Here is a 27,610-nt window from a genome sequence, read left to right as displayed (position 1 = left end):
TTATTCTATATATATTTTTCGCCAGTTTCTCAAAATTTGTTAATATTTTCATTAAATAAATAAATAAATAGTCCTTCTAACAATATTTATTTCTAAAAATTTCTAACTATGCATATAATTTTTTGTTAACATTTTTTTTATATAAATAAAGTTTATAAAGTTTGAATAAAAACTATTGATAGTTTTATTTAAACTAACGAATACTTTTTATACTATATATATATATTTAATGAAACATTTATATGAAATGTTTTTGAAAGATTTATTTTTTAAATATATAAGCAAATAAAATTTGCATTAGAAGAAGCGAGATGAAAATAATACGAGAAGAGTTTTATCTCTGTCATAATTCTGTTCTATTTCATGAAATACAAATTTAAAATGTTTATAATTTAATAAACAAGTCTTAACCGGTATTGTTATAAATTTTATCTTTGTTTTGATCTTTGGTTTCCAATAGTTTGGAATTTTCCAAAAAATATCTTATATTATATTAATAAAAATTTTTTTATAATAACAAAATTTAATTTCTTTGATCTTTGAATTTTTAAATATTCAATCATATAAAATCTAAAAGTAATTCTATTACAAAAAAAAGTTCATTGTAGAATTTTAAGTTATTAGAATTAATAGAAAATAAAAATTGAATAAAATTACCTTAAAACTGGCATCAGAACCATTACGATGCTGCAATGCAAGAGAAGCTATTAATTCATGTTCTTCATTAACATTGACGCTGACGCTACCCCAAGAACGAGACATAGAAGAAGGTGGTCGATTTATCTGTGGCGGAGTCGATGGTACTGGTGCGGGTGCAGGTGGTGGAGGAGAAGGATGATGAATCAAATGATGATGTTGGTGATGATGTATATGATGTTCCTCGCAAGAAGCAGTTGGAACTGGTCCGCTGCAATCTATCACAACATCGCCAACCCCTGATCCTCCTACACCAGAAGCATTGTTATCTCTGGAACTTTGACGTCTTGGAGGAGATGGAGGACAACGTTTTGGAAGATGTGGACTACTTTCAAGTCCATAAGTCAATTGATATTTGTTATCGAAATCTCTTGGTAATGACTTAAATTGTCCTGGAGTTGCAGTGACCTATAATTAAAGAACAATGCAATTGTATAAATAATAAATATTATTTTATAAAATTAATAATTAAATAAAATAAATTTTTAAATGAATAAAATGCATAATTTTTCGTTATTTTTAAGAGTTAGAAAGAATTATGAAAAATTTTGAAAATTATAATTATAATTATTTTGAATATTTCTAAATAAAAATTTTTAATAAATACAATAAAAATATATAAACAAATATATAAATATATGAATTACTGTATAATTACGATTATAATACTTCACCAAATAAATATTTACAAATAATACCTATATGGTATTAATTTACAGGATCTAAAAAAAGATTATAAAAATATTTTATTTTAGTAAAAAATACAAAATTGCTGAAACTACTAATTGCTGAATTATCTCGTTGTAATATGATACATAGCTATGCTTTTTTGTATCTAATTATAGATGTAAATTTTTAATAACATGTTTTGAGTTTTTAATTTTTTGTAGTGCATGATTTATATTATTTAGAATTTATCAGTTAGAATAATAGATAAATTTTTCTTAGCAATTCTCAAAACTCAAATCATGCTATATATAATTGAAAAATATAAATAAAAATCGCTAATTAACCCCTAAACTATTGTGGATGCCTTTGTGAAATTTTGCGTTTATGATACTGAAAGCGTCTATAGCTTGACGCTTATTCCATTGTAATCGCCTGAGACTAAAGGCGTCTAAAAGCTCGATACAATTTGATTTTTTAACGTGGAAGACGCCTATAGACACGTTAAAAATTTTATTGACAATTATTCTAATAAATCTTATCTCAGTTACACGAAAGTGAATGCTTGACACAAAGATATTTTCCGTCTCCATATGTAAATGCAGCAATTCGAAAAAACACAAAGCGCTAATATATATCGATAACATAAAAAAGAAGTGAGACACATATAAATGTAAGAAATATGATGTAGGATATTATATATTATTTATCTATGTTTCGAATTATACTTTACTAGATTATTAAATATTTTGTGAAAAAAAAGTTTCACATTAATAATTAATAATAAAATTTAATAATACATTAAATTTCCAATATGTATAGTAGCAAGTTAAGTTCAAAGTAGAGAGAAAGAAATAAATAATATTGTTTTAATGTAGTGAAATTCAGTTTTTTGATTATTGAAATATGTTTTAATAAAAATGCATTCCTACTCAAAATTTCGCCGTTCTCGGCGTATATCGTAACTGAATTTCTACTTTATATAGTACGGCTGGTGCATCTTAAAGTCTACCGTAGTCAAAGGGTTAATATAAAATTTAAGATTTTATTTTAAATTACAACAAAAATATTTATGTTAATAAAGAAAGGAAACAATGTTTATTATGTTATTCAATATATTATAATTATATTATAATTATATTAAATTAAAATTATATTATAAATTATATTAATTATATTAAAATTATAAATTTGTAAATTTTTTATAAATTTATAAAATTATTTTATAATTTTTGTAAACATTTATTATGAATGATTTTTTTTTAATCCTTAAAAATTCAAACAAATTTTTTAAGAGATAAATAGAATCTAAAATTTCATTTCATTTAATAATTTTTAGTTCTAAGAATCATTTTCTTTTCAATTGAATTATGAATATATATTCTATTTTGTACATATATTTAAAATGATATTTTATACCTTTGCTACTGGTCGTGGACGAACAAGACAATGTCTTGGCCGTGGAAGAGTTCCTCCACCTGCATCCACTACGGAAGTATCATTTGTAGGAGTCAGGTCACCATCTTCAAAACTACGTGGACGCCATTCAATTGGTTGTGGATGTGTAGAAGGTGCTGGTGATGGAGGATATCCAAGAGGTGCATCCTCTAAACTTTCTAAAGATTTTCCTCGTGAACCAGTTCGACCAACAATATTATAATCTGCTGGTAAAGCTGCATACATACTTCTCCATGTAGCTCCAGATGTCGTATCATTTCCTCCTCTCTGGAAAGACCTCAAAACAGGTGAGGAACAGTCCTCATCGGGAGATGGCAAGTCAGGACCTCCTCGTTGAATAACTACATCCTGAAAATAAAATTGAAATGAAATATTAAGACAATAAGATTAAAATAATTGATAAAAAAGAAACGATTTTACAAACATTGAGAAATATTTTACTAAAATGTTAATCTATGTTTTTAATTGATTTGGGTATCAAAATTAATATTTTTAGAATTATGGACCATAGTTATCGTTTTATGTGAATATATATTGAATTATAAAATTTATTTAAAGCATATACAAGAAGAATATATATAAGGTTATTAGTATATGAAACACAAAAAAAACTCAATTTTAGAGCTTAAAAAGAAACACAAAAGTTAATATATAAAAATATCGATTGAAGTTTATTATTAAGTTACAAGCAATTTCACATTGGATTAAATGAGATAAAGATACAGCAAAATGTTGATGTGACGAAATGTTTTCTCTATTATCTTGCAAATTTCAATTGCTTATAATTTAATAAATAGCTTCAACTAAGAATTGTATATTAACTTTTCGACTTGTAAAATTAAATTCCTTTTTGAAATATTTTTAAAATATATTTAATAATTTTAGAAGAGAAAAATGAATGATTTCATATATAAAAACGTGATAGTTGTATATATTACAATAGTTATAAATGCAATTTTATCTTAATAATTTGAATAAAATTTGAATAAAATTTATATCACAATAATATGTATGATTTATAATATTTAATTTTATTTTTAAGCTATATGCTGACTAAAAAAAAAATTTTTGTTTAATTTGACGAATACTATGAGCTCTCTCTTTTATTTATTTTCTTAAAGTTCATAACTCCTTTTATATTAAATTAAATATTTTAATTATTTTTTTTTAATCGTTTTTTGTTAATTTACCTGTGTTTGTCCAGGATGTGGTGGTAATCGTGCAAGATCAAGGGGCTGTATACGTTTACCAGCGCGAATATCTTTAACTCTTTTAATTGCCAATAATAATTTTTTCTGATGGCCGAGACGCACAATACCGATATCTTCGAGATCTTCCCAAGTGAGAGTTGTTACATCTTCAACTGAACGCATACCCTGTTGGTGAAGAGCTCCAAGATATTCTTCGAGTCGTAAAAGTCTAAGCCATTCTTCTAATGAGCCAGGAATATGCTCTGGTAAACCATCTCCTATATTTAAATTATCTATTTCCGCTTTCAAGCGTTTTCGATGATTAGGTTTCTTAATTCCTGTAAATATACAGAGCTTTAAATATTTATAATTACAGATTTAGTTTTTAATTAACAATTTAGTTGGTATTTATATTACATATTATATATAAATTTAATACGTGATATATACTATATATTTTTATATAATAAAATTTAGTATGCATAAAATAAATTATGAAAAATAAATATGTCAAATAATTTTTTAATTTTTTTAAGCTTGAGCAAAAAGAAAGAATGTATAAGATATTTAGAAATATCTTTTAGTTTAATTTAGAAATATAAAATATAAAATTTTTATTTACAAAATATTCATAATTAAAATAAAAATATGTATTATATATTATTATATATTTATCTATTTATATAACAATTCCTAGTAAACAAGCAATGAAATTAGACAAACAGATTAAATTAGGTTTATAATAAAAAAATTTTTAAATTTTCATTTTTCATTCATTTAGTTAGTATATATATATAATATAATATAATATAAGATTTCAATCTCTTTATTATTCTTTATAAATGACATATTGCAAATAATTATATAAATTACAATAATATAAATCATATAATATACTGTTTTAATATGTTCATTCAATTTCATTATAAAAAACTTTAATTGTAACCTTAAAAAAAATAGAAAATTTATATTTTTAATTCATTTACATTATATCTATTTTTCAAATACATAAAATTTGTTTCAACATACATAAAATTTGTTTTATACATACATATTTGTAAATTTAAATTATATTATTTGAAAAATATATTTTATTTAATTCGTTTTATAAATTTAAAAATTGATTAAAAATATACTTGCCTATTGCTGTCAAATCTTCTGGCGTCATACGTGTAATAGTAGCTAGATCATAACCAGCAGAAGCAAACAAAGGAAAGTATTCCTCGAATTGGAGTTCAGTCAACCAAGCATGAACAACGTCAAGATCTGCTGGTCTGTCGGGATGACTGCCAAGTGAACTTATAGAGCATCTGGGAGATGAAGCAAGAGCACCAGGGCCTCTAGGGCCTAAATGATATCCAGAGGCTCTTCCAGAATCTAATGAAGCGGTAGAATGCCTGGAACCTGAACCTGATCCTGAACTACCTGGACTATCTCTTCCAGGACTTTGAGTCATATCGATTCCTAAAAAGAACGTATGCAAATAATCAACAAAGAATATAAATATTTATTATATAATTAATTAATATAAAAAAATATATACAATTAATTAGACACTAAATTGGAAAAAATTATATTTTGCTAAATATTCTAAATAATATCGGAAGTTCAAAGTCCAATGTTATATTAATTTTATATTAATTTTTCATAATAATTATAATAATTTCTAAATATTAATAATTTATCTTGTTTTAATAAATTTTAACATTAAAAATTTATCTTGTTTTAATAAATTTTAACATTAAGAAGTTTAAGTTAAATAAAAGTTTATAAGTTAAATAAAAAATAAAATGAAATTATCACTTTATATAATGAACAGAACATTTCTCTCTGATTTTAAAAAAACAAAATAGAAACTATTTTTTTTTAAATAAAATTTTAATTAAATTATTTCAATTAAATAAAACTATAATAATTATTTTTAATAAATTCAAACAAAGCAGTAATTCATGTTTTGTATCAGTATCAAATCCTCTGGTAGTTAATATTAATAGATATAAAAAAATTAGAATTTAAAATTATAAAAAATATAAAAATAATAATTTTGCATTTTTATTTTTATACAATGGTATTTAATTTAAATAATTTATTTGTTAAAACTAAATTTTTTATTTTAAATTTTATTAAAATTATTATTTTAAATTCTATTAAATTCATCTTTATACATTTATTTTAAATTAGAATATATTCATATTAAAATATATTTAATATTTTAATAGTTTTGTTATAATTTATACATATCATTAAAAATGATTCATATTTTATTTCTTAAAAAAACAATAAATTTTAATAACAAATGTTTATATAAAAATATTTATCTTATAAATAAAATATCTAACAAAAGAAAAATATTTATTTATATTGACAGTCAAAGTAATCATTAATAATTGAAATATACTCTTACTGACAAAAATTAAAAAATAAACTAATCTTTCTCAAATTTGTTTATATTTATTATTTTTACTTTTTATGTATATTCGAAAAAACTTATTATTTATTGATATATGAATTGTTATCGTCTTATATTATTTTTAGTTTCAATTTATTCATTTTAGAAATGAGAGATTTAAATATATTTGCAAATAATTAGTTTGTTTCTTAATTTTTATCAATATCAAAGATATCTTTTAGAAATAAACTTATTATTTATAAACTTATTATTATATATAATAAAAATCGAAAAAAAAGAAAATATATGTTCTTGAGATAGGACATGAATGAAAATATAATCTGAGGATGATAAATGATAAATAAATAACAAATTATCATAAACATGTAATCAATGTGTAAGTATATTATCAGTTTTAATAAAACAATAATTTTATAAACATCACACCTTGATCCTCGGCATGGGCATATTTGCCAACAACTGGTGGAAACGCAAACCCAGGATGGGTAAAAATAGGCCCCGGACTTTTCCCAGATGGCACACCGTAAGAACCTTCGTCGGTTGTTCCGCCTGGTCCACTTCCGGGCAGGAAACAACTATCTTCACTGCTTGCGTATCCAGCAGAACCGAAAGAAGAGCCAGAATGTCGAAATACATCGGGTACAGCTGGTGGTGCCACTTTCTTTGCTTGGGTCACAGCTTTGGACGGCCGATTCATGCCGCCAACTGCGCACAAATTCATTTCGTTAGTTCATTATTCAATATGATACACCTTGCTGTCATCAACATTATATACAATACTTTTTATAAATTTAATTGCATTTATGAAAATTATATGATACTTCAAGAAGCAGTTAAAAGTTTAACTGTTAAGAGGAACTATAAAATACAATATGAGATATCTTATTCATAGGAGACACATATATGTAAAAAAGAAAACAATAGCGTAAGTTCAATTACAGTATGGATCATGTAATATAAGTATCTTAATTATTGTTGTTATTAATTAATCGATTAAAATTTTATCTATTATAAATAATGCGATATTAAAAAACATTAACCTTATGATTTCAAATTCGAAAAATGTATTTAAAATCAAAACCGAATCACTAGAATTTATCTCTGGTTTTTTAAAATTTAGCATTCTAAATATAGATATTCAATTTTAATAAATATTTTTTCAATTTTAATAAATATTATATTATATAATATAAAATATATATAATATATTATATAATATATTATATAATATAAAATATAAAATATAATATAAAATATAAACAATGTAAAAATAAAACAAAATTTTCCAAAAGGAAATTATTACTAAATATTCAATTCGAAAAATAAAACTGAAGTTAATCTATGTTCTAAAGTTTAAAATAAGTTTTGAATAATCAAAATCTAATTTAAAAAAAAAATAAATAAATTGTTTTCAATATTTTGAATAAAATTTTATAAAAGGAATTATATAAAAGAATTCAATATTGTAATCGAATATAATATTATCGTTTATCAATTATATACTATAATTATATATTTCTCTTTCAATATGTGCTTAGTATAGAATATGTGCGAATATACAATTCTAAACTGTATATTTTTATTTATTATCTCGTATTAATCGAACAATATTTTTTTTTCTTTTTTTTAATGTCATTTATTAAATAAATTAACATAAAAATTATATTATTCATGTAATTTATATTTAAAAGAAATAAGAACTGTTGAGAAATCCTAAGATGATGATAATTAATTTTTTATATTTTTCGTTAAATAATAAATAGTATTAATTTGTTTTTTTTATACAAGAATATCTTTAATTTATTTACATATAATTTTATAATTTTTTACATCTATCAGAAATTCAACAAGATCGAAAATAAAAAAATACTTGTTTTTTTTAATAAAAAAGAATTATAAGATTATATATACATAATAAAATTAAATATAAATTGAAAAAATTGTTTTTAAAAAAAAATAAAAAAATCGAATAGAAATATCTTTGAAGTCCTTCGAAATTGTATAATCTAATTTAAATTTAAAAAAAATAATGATTAATTCATTAATTCATTAATAAAAAAAAAGTAAAAATAATTATGTTAAGTGATCTACTTTATATGTTGCAAATAAATGTTTATAAAATTTTGAACATCTTGCGAATACTTTAAAAATAAAAACTAAATTATTAAAAAATTTATTTTAAAGTAGAATTAGAAGAAATAATATATACATTATTTAATAATATATTTAATATAATAAATCATTTTATATAAAAGATATTTTTTAAAATAATTAATTAAGATTTAATAATTTACATTAATGCAATATATAATAAAAAAATATTACTATTAGATCTCATTAATGTTTTTTTCCCTCAAGTTACAATTCATTAAAATTATACATCAGAGAAAGCATTCAAAGTAGGTTACTTGAGCAAGTTAAGCTCGCAATATGATCGTATTGGATCAAGAATGCATTCGAAAAATCTTGGTACATTTTTAATCAGTATTTTTATAATAATAAATATTTATTATAAAAAAATATATAAAATAAAAAAGTTTCTACAAAAAATTTCTTGTATTTAATAATTAAATTTTTATGAATAATTTATTTGAAATATACTTTAATGATAATAAGATTTAAAAAAAATTTCAGATTGGGATCTATTATATATATTTATTTTAATCTAAATTATATATTAAAATATGATTTAATGATTAAATTTTATAATTAATAATTAGATATTAATAATTAAGTATAATTAATTATCAATTTCCATGCTAGTTTTCTTTAAATAATCTAATTAAAATATATGTAAGAAAGGAATTTATATAAAATCAATTATTTTGATTAATGGAATTTTGAAAAAATATAAATTAGATTTCAGATATTAGGTTTTATTTTATTATTTCAATGTAATAATTAAGAAATTTTCATACAATAATGGAAATTATCAAAAAAAAATTTCAAATTGAGGGCTACCTGTGACATTTAATTTTGTACAAAATATTAGTTAACCAAATAAATTTTTTTTTAATGAAAAGCAATTATATTATATTTTATTAATCCATTTGTAAAAAATAAAACTTATAAATACCTAAAAACAATAAAAAGAACGATAGTAAAGTAAGAATAAATCAATTTTCTTAGTAATCAAAAAGTTTTAATTTAATAAAATATGAGAAGTTACAGTTTTATTATAATAAATATTTTAAATTATTATTATTTGCATGACAACGATGAAATTGGAAAAAAAGTAAGATATAATAAAAATATAAGATAAAAATATATTAAAATTAAAATTAAAAAAATATAATAAAAATTTTTTTATATATTATTTCATTTTATTCTTTCAAAGTAATTTTTTTAAAAATTTAATATTTAATAATATTAATTTAATATGTTCATTAATTATTAAAAAAATTATTAATTATATATAATTTAATTATTCAAAAAATTGTATATAATTATATATAATCTAATTATTCAAAAATAGTTTTTGAATTGTATTGCTTTGTTTTCATTTTATAAAATATCAAACTTAGATTGAAATCGTTTATTTTTCAATTTCAATTTTAATTATATTACAAAAATAATTAAAAAACAAAATTTATTTAAAAAAAAATTAATAACAAAAAATAAAGTGGAATTAAATTGAAAAATTAATTTTTTTAACTAAAAATTATTCTTACTTTTTCTTCATTGCTTTGTGATAGATTATAAATGTGGCTTCGCAGAAACCTATAGATATCAAATTATTTATTAAGAAGGAATTCCAACGTAAACAAAATATAATACAAATTAAGTAGAAAAAGTAGAAAAAGAATCAAAACTTATTTCAATAAACTAGCACCGAATTTAAATAACAATCTAATAATTAGAAGACTTAAAAGATTTAAACTATTTATAAAAACAATTTGACTAGAATTATTCTGAACAAATATTGAAAATAATTCATTTGAATGTTAATTTTATTACTATCATTTTTTTATCATCATTTTTCCAAACATTTATTTACAAATTTGTTATTTTTATAATAACAGATTATAATTTAGCAGTGAAATGTTATAAAATTATTTTACTAATTTTTTCATTGAAAATAATCTTTAATTGCTAGTAAAGCTGAGAATAAAATTCAAAATAAATATTTACAAAAAACTACTATCTTCTAATCTCGATAATTTTTTAATATGTTAAGATTATCATAAGTAATCTTATAAAGTTTTATTTGGCAATAATTTTTATTAAAAAATTATTAATAAAAATGTTCCTCCAAAACAATTTACATTAAATTAGATTTTAATCTTAATCAAATTTATTGTTACAGATAATTAATAGCCGATCACTTTATAGCAATTAAGATTAGAGATTAAAAAAGACCTAACCAAAATCTATTTTAATCAAAACAAATTAATTTAATTTAATCAAAATAAACTTTCAAGTCAGAAATCAAATAAATTTTTATTTGATATGAATTAATTTATATTTATTAATTTAATTTTGAATTAATCAATTGAATTTCATATCAAAATTAAATAAAAATTTAGCTAATTTGATAGTTTGTATTTTAGCTAGTTTTCGTAATTTTGTTCTTTTCATCGTTGTAAGATAACTATCAGCTGTTTAGCAATAAAAATTTGACTGATCTAAGTAACTTAACTTAACCTATTTTAATCTAAACTTTTCTAATTCGAAAAAGAATTTTCTATTAATAAACTATAATTATTAAGTGAAAGTTTAACAACATTAATTAAAATGATAACTTGAATAACATGTTAAAAAAACATCTAAATCGAAGAAGAATAGTACTTTTCTATAAATAATTATCAAATTCGAAAATATCGATATTAAAAATTTCTTAAATTCATTTCAAAATTGAATATCATTTTTAGATTAATGCATATGAAATGTTTAAAAAGACAAATATAAAATATAAAAAATATATCTATAATGTTCACAAAAAAAGAAATATAATATAATATCGTAAACGTATATTTATAAAAATAGAGGATGGAATATATAATTATTTATAATTAGTGCAAAAGAAACGTGTGTAAGATAATATTTGTGAAATATTGATATTTATAAATATAAATACTAATAAAACTCTATTTTATATATTTATGTATGTTCTATATATCTAAGAATAACAGCAATTACATAAATATAAATTTTTTTATAGTTAAATATGCTATTAATGTATTTTAATTTTTAATATATAATTAACATTAGTAAAATTTTCATCATTTCCGATATCCATATTAAAATTGCAACAATAATACAATAGTTTTAGATAGTTTTCTTTATAAGCCTTCGAATCTTGCAGATTTATTAGTCTTAAATTCCATAGATTATCTTCAATAAATCTTTAGGTTTTTGTTCGTTCGTTGAAGCGTGGAAATTGTATTATATAATATGTAATATTTAAATCAAGTAATATATCTTTTCTTTTTAATCAAAGATTAAACTGAAATATAACATTTGAAATATTTAAAAACATAATAATTTGCAGAATTTGTACAAAAATTTTACGTTTTAAAATTTAATATTTAAAATATTATATATATTTCTGGAAATACTGATCTGTGTTTGTATTACATAAATTAAGTAAATTAAGTAAATTAAGTAAATTAAGTAAAATAAAGAAAACTTTCATATATATATTTTACTTGAAATAATATGTAGAAATAAAAATTCTCGTTTAATTATATTGATATTTTGAAAAACAACAATATTCATAATATATTTACATAAAACTATATAAATACAAGATTCGGCTGAAAAATAATAATTTTTTGTCTGCATTTCAAAAACGAAAGCATTTATCGAAATGAAATAAAAAAAAAATGAAAATACAATTTATTAATTATATAATAATTATTTTTCAACCGTATTTATTTTTTATAATTATGGATATTTTCTTATTAACACATAACAAATTTCTTCATTTCGTCAACGAAGAATTATCTATTATAGAATTTATTTTTTACGAAAGATGTCATTTTTGTTTTGATTTCAGCGTTCCATTTATGTACGTATATCCATTATATATCCATATAGTTGAGTATTATTGTAGCAATATCATGTTAGCTAAATTCCGAATTCAATATACATATTTTTTCACAAATACATTAAGATCTTGAATACATCTTGATATATTCAATATTCATAATTCTTTGACAATTAAAAATTTATACAATTAAAAATATTCGATGAAATAAATCTAATTCGCATTTCAAAAAACGTGAATTCGCTAACTTCAAAATATTTTTTAAATAAATAGATTTTTATTCTATATTCTGCATTTTTTCTTTTGAATCCAATTCTTATCATATGTGATGATATTCAGAAGAAAATCATTGCCTTCTTCTTGATAACGATTTCAAAGTTGCTTGAACCTCGTTGATACTGGAAATGTATATCGAATTTCGTTCTGATATTTGTTCAAGATTGCATGGAGCAAAGTTACCAACACTTGGCATGTTTATAAAAGAAATATGTAGCTATAAACTGATCTCATTTGTTTTAAAAATATAAATAAAAGTTCATTACTTTCAATTGGCTTCCCTTAATTTTTCCATACTAATTATAATTGTAAAACTAAATTATAGATTTTTATAAATGACATAAATGTTAAATAATTATTTTCTTCTCATATTATTTTTAGCCGTATTTATGTATAATATAATTAAATATAATAAATATAATTAAATATGATAAAATATATTTAATTATATTTTATTTAAAAATTTTGGATAAAATATAATATTAAAAAGTAATAAATATTTTTCATAGTATATATTGAGAAAGTTTCAATGCAATATAAAAATAAATTTAAATATATTTTATTATTCTTTGATGAATTAATTGTATAATAAAAATGATCTTTTTCTATTCTGAATATAATAGATTGCAAATTTAGTTATGTGAGTTTTAGCTATTATACTTTATAATTCTATCCCATAAATCTACATCGACTTAATAATTTATATAAAAGAAGTTTATTTTAAGAAACTTTATTTTGATAAATCAAATGCACTTTTTTCTTTTTCGATGTGGATTTGTTTTATTTTGGCATATATGACATTTGACATTTCCATGTAAGATCTATATATATCTTTATATATTTTTAGATATAAAAAATAAATATAAAAAAAAATATTATAACGTGATTCAACCTCTGAATTGGTAAATATTTGTAAATAAAAAATTGTGTAAAAATTAACATTCAATTGAAATTCAAAATCATTACAAAGATAAAAAATTTTAATTGAATTATGGATCATAATTCAATCTTTTGAAAAAAAAATTAAATTTTCATTAGTTTTCGAATTCATATTTATTTATAATTTGCTTAGATTTTTTGATCAGAATGCAATAAAAATAGCATTTATTATGATATATAGTTATTCTATTATTATATCTATTATTATATATTCCATTGTAATGCACCAAATAATATATCAGATAATATCAGGAAAAACTCAAGGATTCTATATAACTTAGTGGGTAACGAAAGTATTTGAACGCTTACATTTACAATTTTTGATGAACGAAATATATATGTCAAAAGAACTTGTTTAAGACAATGAGAGGTGTGTAATAGAAGGAAAATCTCAAGATTATATCAGCAAAATTTGAAAATGATTTATTAATTTTTGCAATAGTTATAATACATTTATTATAAACACACATCGTTAGTATTAGTTAGGTTACAAAAGTATTCCCATGCTTCATATATGCAGTATTATTTAACATAAATATTTTGTTGGACCATCTTTGGTGGTACTAATTTGTCTCAATCGATGTTCCATACTATGGACCAATGATTTTGTAAAATTACAATCGATGGAATTCCATATTTCTATAATTTTTTTCTTTAGGCATCTGCTTTGAAGATATTTGAAATTTATTTAATTTTTTTCCTATTTCAGTCTATAAAATTTTGATGGGATTTATATCTGATAGAATATTTAATATATAATATAAATATATATAATATATAAAATATATTATATACGATCCATTTTTTTCACGATCTGCGTTGTATGTTTAGGATCGTTGTCCTATTGAAAGTAGAAGTCTTCCTAGTTTATGGGTGGTATCTTTATGATTGTTTTTTATAATATCTAGAGATTTGTATTTATCAAGTATTTATCAATTGTATTTCATCAATAAATACTACAATTACTATTATACATACTAAATTTCCTGTACTACTAACTGCCATGCAATTCCATGCATACCATGACTGAATCACTGTGTTTTATTGTTGGGCATTTCCATAGTTGGTCTTTTCCATACATTATTTCGCTTATCCAAATTAAAAATATTATACTTAAACAGAAAATATTATTTTTTCCCAAAAACTCTCATTATCTTTTGTTACAAATTGACTTTTATAAAAGTCAATCTCTTCTTTTGATTTTGTTTATTGATATATTTCTTCTACTTTCTTCTTGGTGTTCTACCATGAAAATTATTATTTCGTAAAACAAATTAACATAATTGAGGATGAACATCTTTGTCAAATATTTCCGACATCATACTTGAAAGTGTAAATGCAGATATAATAAAATTTCTTTTTTACTTTGCGAATAATAACTTTTTCCTCTCTTTCAGTTAATTTTCTTGGTCGATCTGAATGAACTTTATTCACAATTGTTTCTTCAGTTTTTGATTTTTTTATGATATAATATACCATAGATTTACTTCTACAAGTTTTACTTTTACAATTTTTGCTATCTCATTATATGATTTCCCATCCTTATGTAGTCGAAAGAGAGTTTCTTGTTCACACTTTTGTGTTTAGACTTTTTCGAATTCATTTTGAATATTACACCGCACACTTTTATATTATCGTTAATGAAATGATAATTTGACATCAACTAAACGTAAAAATAATCTCACTTATATTTCTGATTTGAAATGTTTAAAAACCATTCAATCGAATATTGCAATACTTTTCTAACTTATTAACGGTGCGTGTTTATAATAAATGTATTATAACTATTGCAAAAATTGGTGAATCATTTTCAAATTTTGCTGATATAATTTTTCTAAATTTTTCTCCTATTATACACTTCTTGTTATTTTAAAACAATGCTTTAATATATGCATATATAATTCGTTCATCAAAAATTGTAAATGTAAACATTCGAATACTTTCGTTAACCACTGTACATTAATTTAATAGAATAATAAATTATAAAATGCAATACATTAAATATAGCATATTTATAATTTTATTATTATATATATTATTTAATCTGTGGATATTTATTTTCATTATTTATTATATAATTATTCGAAAATAATTCATTATAGATAACTATTTAAAAATAATAAATAATTATTTAATAGATGATTCTTTATTTATATAGTTTTCAATATATGAATATTCCATATTTAAATAAAGTATTATAATTTATATTATATCTTTAATTTATTTTCTAAGTATCCGCAATACGGTAGAAATGTTAAATAAGATTATTAATTACAAGTCTTAAGATTAATTGTTCGAATCGAAAACGTGAACCACTGGATATTGTACAAATGTGCCTAAACTAATATTATTGCTCGGAGGACCATACTATGGTAGAGACTATATAATTGTTTATATTATGAGCTCTTAATGAATGAATGGTGGTACTTCAACTCTTTGCGGCTAACTATAATGATTCTAACTGTATTTTGATGTAAACTGTATCGTTGCTGAATTCTATTTCTGTCCAATCTTTTATTTCTATTCTAACTCAACTGCAAGACTATCACGAGCCTTGGTTTTTTTCCCAATTCTTGCCTTTTCGTGAAAATGCACACAGAGAGGAGTTGAAGGAACCAATCGTCGCGTTGGAGGGCGGATCAAATGGGCTCTCGAGGAGTCACGTCGCAGCGCGTGAGGATCAAGACCTTCGCACTCACTTCCACAGTGGTCTGTCGTATGGCGTGCAAGTGTGACTTGTAAAGTGGCTGTTGCTGTGGTATCTTTATTTAATTCCCTCATTAATTATTGTTAGACTATTGAAGGTATTATTGAACTGTTGAAAATAAGGGCCAGATCTGACCGCTTCACAAGCTCTGTCCTTAACATTTATTAATTTTATTTTATTTTATTAATTTTATTTTTGTTATACAGCTTCAGTTTTCTAATTTCAATGATCATCAACTTATAGCAAACAAAATTAGATAGATTGATTTTATATAGGTTTGATGATTATATTGTTATCGTTTATATTACATCTTTGAGTTCCTTTGATATGCATCCGGTTGTTTAGCATCGATCGTTTCTATTCTATGTTCAAAGTGTTTCGGTTCTTTTTATTCAAGTTTCGATATGTTTATATTTTTATATTTTTTCCATCTTATAGATATTAAATTATTGGAAACCAGAATTGGATATTGAAACTAAGAATTAAAAATAGCAAATAAAAAGATTAAATAATTTCTTCGAATAAATTGTAGAAATGTTTTTAAAATTCTAAAATTTTATTTTAAAATAAATTATTTTTAAATGATTTATTTGGTAAATGTTTTATTATAATAACAAATAAATAATTAAATATTCCATAGAAAAAATCAAATCAAATCAAAATCAAAAAGTGTGAAAAGAAAAATTTCTGGATTTAAAAATTAAAAAAAACAAGTTTTTATTAAAGAATATTAGATAATGATAATTTCACGTAAAAAAACTACAGAAAAATATGTTTTATATATTCATAATGAAATCATATTATATTGAATTTATTCAATATATATGATATTTAAATATTAAATAAAATAAAAAATGTTAAAATAATTCAAATATCTACAATAAATATTCAAATAAATATATTCAAATAAAATAACAGAGTAACGATGTATAAATAAAATTAAATAAAATAAAAATCTATAATTTAATAAAATAACAATTCTAACTATATTTCTTTATTATAATTCTTCCTGTAACTTCTATAAATAATTAATAATTATTTATAACTAATAATTATCAATTATCAATTAAATAATAATAAATAATAATTTATAAAATAATTCATTTATTCAAATAAAAATTGAATAAAAATTGATATCAATAGTATTTATTTCCGATAATAATGATAATTAATTTTTTATTATGTTTGAATTTTTATTATAGAATATTTCTTATTCTTTTCAAATTACAATTTTTTATAATATTTAAATAATCTTCATTTCATAAAATAAGAAAAATTTTAAAAAATCACAGATTTTATCTGCAGAATGATTGCGATAATGAAATATTCTATGAAACATAGCAATATAATAATATTAAAATAAATAATTGAATAATTAAAAATTGTAATTTAAAAATAGCAACGATAATCAGAAAATATATTTGTAATGTATGGATTCTGAGAAATCATTATTTCAGATTTTAGATATTATTTATAAAATACAATTTTTCAAATAAGATTATATCTATACAAATTTTTTATATTATTCTAAATTTATCATTATTAATGTTGTAAAATGAAAATTTTCTAATTAATAGTCTGTAATAAATGTTTAAATAAATGTTTGTTTTAATGTGATAAACATATATGTATTTATATATATTTATCCATTATAATTTTTATAATTTTAATAATTTATAAAAGTACAATATATATATTTAATATTCTTCGTATAATTTCACAAAAATATAGAGTGTATAACAAATAAAACGATTCATTTTTATCAATTAAATTAAAAAATCACATATATGTTTGTAATATATTTTATATATATTTTATATAATATAGAAAAATAATTTTATTAATTTAAACAAAAATTCTAATTATAAAGGTAAGATAATATTATAATATATTCTATTCCTTATGTTTTTGAAGATATACATAAATATACAAAATATAATCACATAAAATATTTATATTTATTTTATTTTTAACATTTGCAAATATTGCAAATATTGATTTACTTTTCTTTTTTTTTATATGAGATACATAAGAAGATTATTATCTAAAATACATAAATAATTTGAAAAAGGAGTGTGTTAGAAATAAAATTCTTCTCATATTTTTTAAATGCAGTAGCATAATTAATAATTTTTTATTTTTTGAATAACTTTTATTCATATGAAATGATTATTAAACTAGAATACATATTTTATTTATTAAATATTCAAAATTATTGTTGCATATACACAATTTTAATCGAGAAATATTTATGATATGTCGCGCGTTCTTATTACAGTATAGAACACATAATTAAAAAAAATTATAACAAAAGATATAAAAAATGTAACGAAATACTATTATTATAAAATAATTGGAATTGAGCAATATTGATTATATCATGATTGAGTCAAATTTGAGTTAATATACAAAAAATTAAACTATTTATTAATAAAAAATACAATATAGTAGATATATAAATAATTCTGATTGGAAAGATTTTAATATGGGAGGATTCGCTTGCAAATATCTTCTTTAGTTATGTAACGATTGTTTTAAAAAAAAAAAAGTAATATATTGACACGTACAGTTTGGTATGACATTATTACTGATAATAAAACATTTAAAGAATTAATTTAATAATATTTAATCTTCATGACTTAATTGAATAAAACATTTAGAGAATTTATTTTATATTTAAATATGTTTAAATCTTATATGTAATATTTATACATAGATTTTTTAATTTATATAATTAAATGCAAATTACATTTTTCTTAAAAAAAGATATTATTTCATCAATAGTCCTAGATAACATTATTTTTCTTTTCAAATCAAAGTGTATAAAATATAAAATATGTATATATTATAGATAAGTATAAGATATATAAAAAAGATTATAGCGTAATTTTATATCTTTGAATCAGTAAATAAAATTATTATCTGTAATAAAATAATAATTGTAAAAATTATCTGTAAATAAAAATACATATAAAAATGAAATTCAAGATAAATTTTTTTTTGTAATGTATTTTATTCATCATAAAGATAAAAAATTTTAAAGGAATTATGGATCACAACTCAATGAAGAAAAAGTTGAAAAAAAAATATTACATTTTCATTAGTTTTCGAATTCATAGTTTATTCATAATTTGTTTGCTTTTTTTGACCAGAATACAACAAAAATTTATTATGTAATACATAGATATGTATATGTATATATCTATCTTTCTTCCATTTCAATTTTTTCTTTTTTCTTCTCGCTATTTAAAGAAAATTAAATTCACATTTCTAAAAGTTTCTATATATATTGAAATATGAGTGTGCGTGTGTGCGTATGTGTGTGTATGTGTATCAATTTAAAAATAATGGATTTAACAAGACTGGAAATGATAAAATGATGGTTCAATTTTATGTGAGCCATTAAATTAAACTCATCGCTTGAGTTAATGCATATATACATATGTTTCAATATGTGTATGAAGACTTAGAAATTCGATTTCAATGTTGTTTAAATGGTAAATAAGAAAAAGAAAAATATTTTAAAGAATTTTGTCGAAAATATAATTAAAGAATGTTATTTAGCGCAAAAATAAAATAATAAAAATATTTATGTAACGAATTTATCAGAGATACTTCAATCATGATAAATATCTTTTCGGATGTATTTAATTTTCCTTTTCGCTCTATTATTTATAAGCGTAAAGAAGAGATATTATTATCAAACAACTGATACTTTTATATACACAGCGGATAACGAAAGTATTCGAATGTTTACATTTACAATTTTTGATGAATGAAATATATATGTTAAAACAAATTGTTCAAAATAAGAAGTGTATAATAGGAGAAAAATTTAGAAAGATTATGTCAGCAAAATTTGAAAATGATTCTCCAATTTGCGTAATAATTATAATAGATTTATTATAAACATGCATCGTTAATAAATTAGAAAAGTATTCCAATATTCGATTGGTTTTTAAACATTTCAAATCAAAAATATAAATCAGAAATAAGTGAGATTATTTTTACGTTCAGTTGATGTCAAATTATCATTTTATTAACGATAATAGAAAAGTGTGAGGTATAATATTTAAAATGAATTCGAAAAAGTCTAAAATACAAAAGTGTGAACTCTCCTTCGACTACATAAGGATGGGAAATCATATAATGAGATAGCAAAAATTGTAAAAGTAAAACTGGTAGAAGTAAATCTATGGTATACTATATAAAAAAATCAAAAACTGAAAAAACAATTGTGAATAAAGCTCATTCAGATCGAAAATTAAAAAGGAAATTAAAAATTAAAATTAAAAATTAAAAAAAAATTACTGAAAGAGAGGAAAAAGTTATTATTCGCAAAGTAAAAAAAAAAATCTTATTATATCTGTATTTACACTTTCAAGTATGATGTCGGAAATGTTTGACAAAGATGTTTATCCCCAATTATGTTGATAAGTCTTACGAAATAATAATTTTCATGGTAGAACACCAAGAAGAAAGTAGAAGAAATATATTAATAAACAAAATCAAAAGAAGAGATTGACTTTTATAAAAGTCAATTTGTAACAAAAGATAATGAGAGTTTTTGGGAAAAAATAATATTTTCTGTTTAAGTATAATATTTTTAATTTGGATAGGCGAAATAATGTATGGAAAAGACCAACTATGGAATTGTCCAACAATAAAACACAGTGATTCAGTCATGGTATGCATGGAATTGCATGGCAGTTAGTAGTACAGGAAATTTAGTATGTATAATAGTAATTGTAGTATTTATTGATGAAATACAATTGATAAATACTTGATAAATACAAATCTCTAGGTATTATAAAAAACAATCTTAAAGATACCACCCATAAACTAGGAGGACTTCTACTTTCAACAGGACAACGATCCTAAACATACAACGCAGATCGTGAAAAAAATGGATCGTATATAATATATTTTATATATTATATATATTTATATTATATATTAAGTATTCTATCAGATATAAATCCCATCAAAATTTTATAGACTGAAATAGGAAAAAAATTAAATAAATTTCAAATATCTTCAAAGCAGATGCCTAAAGAAAAAAATTATAGAAATATGGAATTCCATCGATTGTAATTTTACAAAATCATTGATCCATAGTATGGAACATCGATTGAGATAAATTAGTACCACCAAAGATGGTCCAACAAAATATTTATGTTAAATAATACTGCATATATGAAGCATGGGAATACTTTTGTAACCTAATACTAACTAATACTAACGATGTGTGTTTATAATAAATGTATTATAACTATTGAAAAAATTGATAAATCATTTTCAAATTTTGCTAATATAATCTTGAAATTTTCCTTCTATTATACACCTCTCATTATCTTAAACAAGTTGCTTTAACAAATATATTTCGTTCATCAAAAATTGTAAATGTAAACATTCGAATACTTTCGTTATCCAGTGTATAATGAAATTATTATGTGATTTTTTATACAAAATGTTGATATATTCATAAGATACCTTTGGAGAATTGAATATAAAATGAAATTACAGTATACAAAAATGTTAATTACGGTTCATTTATTATTATTAAATTACAAACAATTATATTGGATAAAATAAATAGAATAAGATAACTTTATTTTCAATTTCTATTTTCATTCAATTTTTATATTTTGATTTTTGAAATTGATTCAAAATTATTTCATTTAAAAGTATATCATCTCAATATATCAATTCTCTAACAAATTTCAATTATATTTAATTATTAAATTGTTATATATTATATATTTAAGTTATATACAAACTTTTTTTTTACAATAAAATATTTTACAAATCAAAATTGGTAAAATTAATAAAATAGTAAGTTATTAAAATTAATAAGATAGTTTTGTTACATTAGATCATAAAATCATTATTATGTTTTTAAACATAATTATAATTAGGATTAGAAAAAGTATCCAAAAATATGAAATTCAATATTTTGTATTCGAAATTCATAATTTTGTATTAAATTAGTTTTGAATAAAATTTGCAAAAAGTTTGAATTATTGATTTCTGATTTTTTTATTTTTATTGTTTTAACACCAAAATGTAATTATTACGAGGAATTGAACATTCATAAAATTTTTCACATAAACTAAAATTTCAAAAATTGATTTGATTTTAATATGTATTGCCTTTTTTCTTTTAATTTAAAATCATATCAATTATGAATATTAACGAATTTAAGAAATTTTTATTGGATTAAATGGATTATTTTGTTAAATAGTTTGATTTCTTTTTCTATTTAGAAAAAAAAACGTAACTTTTTACTTTTTCTAAATTGTTCTTGATGCGGAATGATATTTTAGACAGTATAAATTATTTTTACTTATTTGCATTTTTTAAATGATAAGAATTAACATTTAAATTTAATTAATAAAAATGTTAAAATAATATTGACTCTGTCTGATATATTATTACAAGTATCAGTGTCACTATTATAATTACGATATAATCATATTATTATATATATATATATATAAGTATTTGACTATTTTCATTTTACTGAAAGATTATTCGATTTAAAAATACTTATATTGATATGAAGAACATAAATCTTTTAATCAATAATGTATACTTATTTATGAATATTTTATCTTAATTTAGTTTATCTTAATCGATTATTACTTGAAAATGATCGGAAAATAAAGACAATCAGTTTTTCTTATTTATATTTTTATTAATATATTCAATTTTTTCTATCAGCTTTTTAAATCGAAATTTGATATAATTTTTACCATTCTCAGTAGAACTGTTTAATTTCCGTAAATTTTTTGTACAAATTCTGCTATAAACTAGAAGTCAATGACAGGCACTACAACAAAATTAAAAGCATTAAATCTTGTTATAATTAGTTTTCGAGTAAATTCTAATATTTATAATTTAATCAAATCGCAAATTGTGAAGTTGAAACGCGATTAAATATAAATAATATAAAAAAAATTAAAATAATATATCTTACTTCCATACATATATCTTAATTCCATCATTTATTATTAAATTATATTATATTAAGTTATATTAAAAAAAATTGTAAATAATATCTTTATTTTTCATTCCTTACTATTCTTTAAAATTTAGTCACGTTAATAATTAATAAAAAATGAAAAAAATCATATCATATTATAAACCATGTTTAATTATATATATATATATATTATTTTTTATAATTTTGAAGATATTTATAATTATAATTATAATTAAAAAAGTTTTTTTATTTAGTAATATTTATTAGGCAAATAACTCATTGTGTAGGAATTAGCAATCAAAGTGTATTTCGTATTTAATTTTACTTATTATTTTAATAGTTGTTTTATATTTTATTTTTTATTCCATAGATCTGCAAATTTTTCAATTAATATGTTATGACATGTATATAATGAAAAAAATAATAAAGAGCAGATGAAACTCTAAAGTAATAAGAAGCAATTGAACCAATGACTTTCAAAAAAATAAAATACTATCTACTATCATTTTGTCGATACGTGATGTCCTTATAGATTTTTGTCGAGCTTCTTTAACAAGACTTTCTAAAAGTTATTTTATGATATGCATATAAAGAAAAAAGCAATAAAAACCAGCCGTCCCCAATATCCTTTAAAAAAATAAAATTTTTTATGATATGTCAAATGCATAAATTAGTTATGCAGTATTCTTTTCGGTAGAATATTCAATTTAAAGCTTCTAAAATGAAATCATTCATAGTATTTATTCGGAAAATGAATATCAATATATATAAATATATATATACATATGTGTATAGAAATTCTATTTTTAGAAATATACCAAATAATAAGCTTTCATGATTTGGTATTATTTTTTTGACTATTGGAAACAAAAATTCATAGTATTTTTGAATATTCTGTTTTCTAAAATTTATATATATGTATATATATGTGTATATGTATATATATATACATATATATTCAAACCAATATATAAATACCGGTATATATATTGAGTATATTTTATTTTCCAGTCGGCTATACTGGTGATATATCATTTTTTACGAATTGATTGATATAACATATCATTGATATAACTTTATCGGTCATGGCATTTTTCATACAATTTTTAATGATATAACAATAAATAATAATAATAGTTTAATAGTTAAAAAATTAATAGTTACTTTTATTAACAATTTGGATAATAGATTTATTTAAAATAATTAAAAAAAAGATACAATTAAATAAAAATATTCATTTTCATTATAAAAAATTTTACTTTATTCAAAAGTTCCGATTTTATTGAAAATTTATATATGTAGAATTTAATTATATACATGAGACAATTTTTTTATCGGTGAGAAATGTCTTTGAAAGAGAGAAATCAATTTCCACAAATTATAACATTCTTTCAATTTTGAATACAAACGTAACTATTAAACATAACTAATACAAAGAATGAATAATAAAGAATAAATATTTTTTACCAGCATGAAATACTTAAAAATGATTTAAAAATAAGTTATTATTCTGTCAAAGCTGTATATATTATTATATTTAAGTTTTATATAATAATTAATATTTAATATAATTTAATATAATAAGTTAATATATACCTCATTTTCAGATATTAACAAAATAATTTTCTATTTAGTTCTTCTTATTTTAATTATCAAATAAGTAATATATTGCATAATTTTATAATATTTAACAATTTAATATTTAAATAAAATCTTATTCATATAATAAATATTTAAATAGTAATAAATAAAATAATATTTTATTCATTATTCATTAATATATATATTAAATAAAAATGTAAAATAAAAATCCTAATAAAAATGTATTGTTATTTTGATAATTTAAATTTTTAATATATTGAATATTTTTACATATTTAAATTTTAATATATCTTTTTTCAATTTCTCTTATATTCCATATAACATTCAAATAGTAAAATATAACAGATTAAAAAATTTTTTATTTTTAATAGAATAAGCTAACAAATTTTTTCATTTTTGACATTTATATGTAAAGTATTGTAATATTGTATATTACATATATATTTTATAATATTATACGTATATATAAAAAAAATTTACTTATTTATTTATTTATTATTTATAAAATGATAAAGAAATACGTATTTTATATTTATGAAAATACTTAGATAAATAAATTATAAAACTAAAATAAAAAATTTTTAAATAAAAAGATCATTCCTTTAAAATGAACAAAATTAAATGATTAGAATGAACAATGAATAGAATTGATAAAAAATAAAAAGAATACTAACACAATAATTGCACAATGTAGATTATTAAAAAAAATAATAATATTGGTTAATATGTTAAACTATTTAGAATACTATTAGATAAAACCAATTACAAAATTCATATCAAGTCAAACACTAATTTTTTTAACTAAAATTGCTACTTTTTTTTATTTTCATTGAAATTTATAAAATGTATAATTTAATATAAATGTTCATACATAAAAAAATTGTCATAAAAAAATGTCAAACTTAGAATAAATTTTAGAAAAAAAAATCTTTATATCTTTATCTTTATATTGTTATAGATATTGTTATAATATAAATCTTTATGTAATAATATATATATATATATATATTATGTAATAATATATATGTATATTATATTATATATATATAAAATTAATAAACATAGATTTAAAAAATATTAGTTTGGAAAGAATTTAATATGCTTCCGATATATTTCATATATACATTTTCGTGAATGTATTATGATACTTTTTCATAAAAAATTTTATATTTTATTTTTACATAAAAACTTACCCAATTTAAAAGTTAATGGACTTTTATGCACTAAATTTAGAAGTAAGGATACAATAAATCAAATATAGTGTATAATAAACTAAATGCTTTGTAAATAAATTGATATAATGAATCGAAAACTGTTATAAGAGAAATACTGCGTATCTTTCAACAAAACTATTTGAACAATAAAATAATGAATCGGAATTGATTTTTATCTACTTTTTCTTTTAAACAAAAAAAATTGAATCCGAAATTATTTGATATAGAATTATTCACAAAATTAATCTATCTATTAAAAATAATAAAAATAATAAAAATGAATATAAATATATCTAAAAATAAAAATACAATATATATTTTGTCATATTTTAATAAATAATTCATAAAAAAAATTTTAAATAAAATGAATTATTTATTTATATTTAAAAAAGGATATTTTTAATTAACTTTTTATGTATACTTTTTATTAAAAATAAGTGCTTTTTACACTATATTTTTAAGTATATTTAAAGAAATGATTTATTTTATTTAAAATTATTTTATAATTTGTTAAAATATAAAAATAAAATTTATATTTTTCTTTTTGAGTATGTGTGTTTATATTCATTTTTATATATATTTATTTTTATTATCAAAATTTTTGTAACTATGTATTTATATTATATATATATGTTTTTGTTTAATTCATTTCGTTCTATCTGGAATTCATTAATAATTTAACAAAATTAAATTATGCAGGACATCATCGAATTTATTACAGAAAAGCGTAAAAAATTTGGCTACTCAAAATCAATATTGATTGCGAATTACTATATCTATGATCCCTACTTTTTATGGTCTTGCCACATGCCTGTCCTCATGTCACGTATATATCACAAATATAATGGCCGTCAGACTTTCAACGCTGTCATTCACTGTAATGCAATCTACATCCTTTTTCCTATGCGTGTTCTCTTTGCCTGTTCTTTTGCATTCCTATATTTAGTATCTGATTTTGTACGTGTTTCCGTCTACTTATTACGTATCTCAGCTTCTGCATTTTTTTATTCTATTATAGTATGCGTTATTTGATATTATTATTAAATGAATTTGCTGATTAATTCCTTCCTCATAAATACTTAATTTTAATATTGATCTTAAAATTATCAAATATTAATTTATGTTATAAAATATAAAAAATTATAAATATTAATCTCATATTATTTTAAGCAACTTTTTCTTTTATATATAACACAATTGCTATAATTTTCGAGTTTTATAAAAAATTTTTAGTATATTGTATATTGGATTCTGCCTATATACATAACTATATGCATTCATAACAACTTGTCTGATAATATACGATTATTCTGCAATTTCTCAATTGTTCACATATGTAAATAAAATATAACTTAGCATTCACATAATGAACTTGAGTATCATGGATTTGATTAATAAAAATGTAAAATAATTCTTGGATGATCAAATGATTAAAGTTAATTTTCTCATTGAATGTATAAGATATCAATTCTTAGAAA

The 27,610-nt window shown here is 20.0% G+C and overlaps 1 protein-coding gene across 5 annotated transcripts in view; it reads right to left on the bottom strand.

Annotated features, from left to right (window-relative positions):
- The window catches only part of ckn (CRK like proto-oncogene, adaptor protein), a 92,735-nt gene that overhangs the window by 5,992 nt on the left and 59,133 nt on the right, over positions 1-27,610 (bottom strand). For 2 of the 5 annotated variants that reach the window (XM_086912569.1, XM_086912570.1), the window contains exons 3-8: positions 6,847-7,125; positions 5,151-5,474; positions 4,011-4,348; positions 3,048-3,168; positions 2,782-2,978; positions 658-1,104 (exon numbers count right to left, since the gene is read on the bottom strand). In XM_086912569.1, the coding sequence (XP_086768695.1) occupies positions 658-1,104; positions 2,782-2,978; positions 3,048-3,168; positions 4,011-4,348; positions 5,151-5,474; positions 6,847-7,125 (1,706 nt within the window). Of the gene's footprint in view, positions 1-657; positions 1,105-2,781; positions 3,169-4,010; positions 4,349-5,150; positions 5,475-6,846; positions 7,142-27,610 lie in introns of those variants that run through there. The other 3 variants (XM_086912568.1, XM_012492973.3, XM_086912567.1) reach the window with 2 other exon arrangements.

The sequence above is a fragment of the Apis florea genome, unplaced genomic scaffold (assembly GCF_048593485.1).
Source record: "Apis florea isolate Af1SG1 unplaced genomic scaffold, ASM4859348v1 contig_3391_pilon, whole genome shotgun sequence".
Taxonomy (NCBI): domain Eukaryota; kingdom Metazoa; phylum Arthropoda; class Insecta; order Hymenoptera; family Apidae; genus Apis; species Apis florea.
Note: the sequence above shows the minus strand (reverse complement) of the source record. Positions and strands in the feature narration are given on the sequence as shown.